Source organism: Atta colombica, unplaced genomic scaffold (genome assembly GCF_001594045.1).
Source record: "Atta colombica isolate Treedump-2 unplaced genomic scaffold, Acol1.0 scaffold52, whole genome shotgun sequence".
In the NCBI taxonomy this organism is placed as follows: domain Eukaryota; kingdom Metazoa; phylum Arthropoda; class Insecta; order Hymenoptera; family Formicidae; genus Atta; species Atta colombica.
Genome location: NW_017259542.1, coordinates 1,399,017 through 1,400,249, shown reverse-complemented (window position 1 = coordinate 1,400,249; position 1,233 = coordinate 1,399,017). Strand labels below are relative to the sequence as shown.

Genomic DNA, 1,233 nt, shown 5'->3' with positions numbered 1-1,233 from the left:
GAAAAATGAGACCAATGAATCAAAACCAACTGTGGAAGTTCCTGCAAGTATCTTGGACTGAAATTTCCACTCTGACTTTGAAGAAATTGATAGAAAGGATGCCAAAAATATGTACAGCTGTTTTGCAGGCTAAAGGAGGCTATTTTGAAGAGTCTAAAATATAAATAAAGTTATATAATTCAATTATTTTTATGGTAATTTTTAATTCATCGACCGTTTTGCTTTACACCGGAAATTTTTAACTAACATTTGATGCTAAAAATGTTGATTATTGATATAAAATGCATAAATATAGAGGTGAGTCTAAACTTTTGACAGGTACTATATATATATATATATACCTTAAAAATATATATCTTACAATTAGAAATCTATATTTTATTTTCGATCAAAGCGCTTAATATTCATATATCAATTTATTGAAAATACATTTCTTCATTTTTTATACATCACGCGCCGATTGAAGCTAAAGCTTTTAGATTCAGTTTATGATTATGTTTCAAGTCGGACAAACTAAATCGGCGCGCAATTTATAAAAACTGAAAAAATATAAATATTATTAAGTACCAAGGTTCGCTTTGACCAAAAAATAGGATTCTTTATCTTAATTGATTTAATTTATAAACTTACTTGTAAAGTTTTAAAATATTGAAACACTGAAAAATTTGATAGTTCTACAAAAAAGTCATTGACAAATTATTTACAGAAAGCCAATTGAGCGATAATACACCGCCTATAATAGGGTTGGATTATCGAAATTGGAAACTTTCGGAGACCGAACCAGTAGGAAATATCATAACCAGAGTTCACGCCAAGGACAACGAGCAGGATAACTTAATTTATGGTCTAGAACGACTGGAAGATTATAACGGGGATAACAAGCCTCAGTCACCATTACCCTTCTTCATTAACAATACAACCGGCATAATTTTTCTCAATGAAACTCTCAAAGGAAGAGTGAGTATTTTTGCCAATTGTCAATTGTAAAAATTTTTTATTTCAAATAAAAATTTCTGCCTTGAATAATTTAAAATGAGAAATTTTGAAAATGTACAGATTGATGTTTATAATTAATTATGATGAATTTAAAGTATATTTAACTTTGGTTGTAGAAATAATTTATTAAATAAAAATTATACTATATATTTTTGTATCAATTGGCTAATTAAATTTATATTAATTATATAATAATTATAAAGATTCATGTTTTAAATGTTTATATTATTGTATGTT

General features: G+C 26.7%; 1 protein-coding gene across 1 annotated transcript in view; it reads left to right on the top strand.

Moving 5' to 3' along the window:
• LOC108691786 (tyrosine kinase receptor Cad96Ca) overlaps nt 1–1,233 on the top strand; it is a 26,978-nt gene that overhangs the window by 19,575 nt on the left and 6,170 nt on the right. Inside the window, exon 2 of the mRNA XM_018199692.1 lies at nt 707–957. Within this exon, the coding sequence (XP_018055181.1) occupies nt 707–957 (251 nt within the window). The remainder of the gene's footprint in view (nt 1–706; nt 958–1,233) is intronic.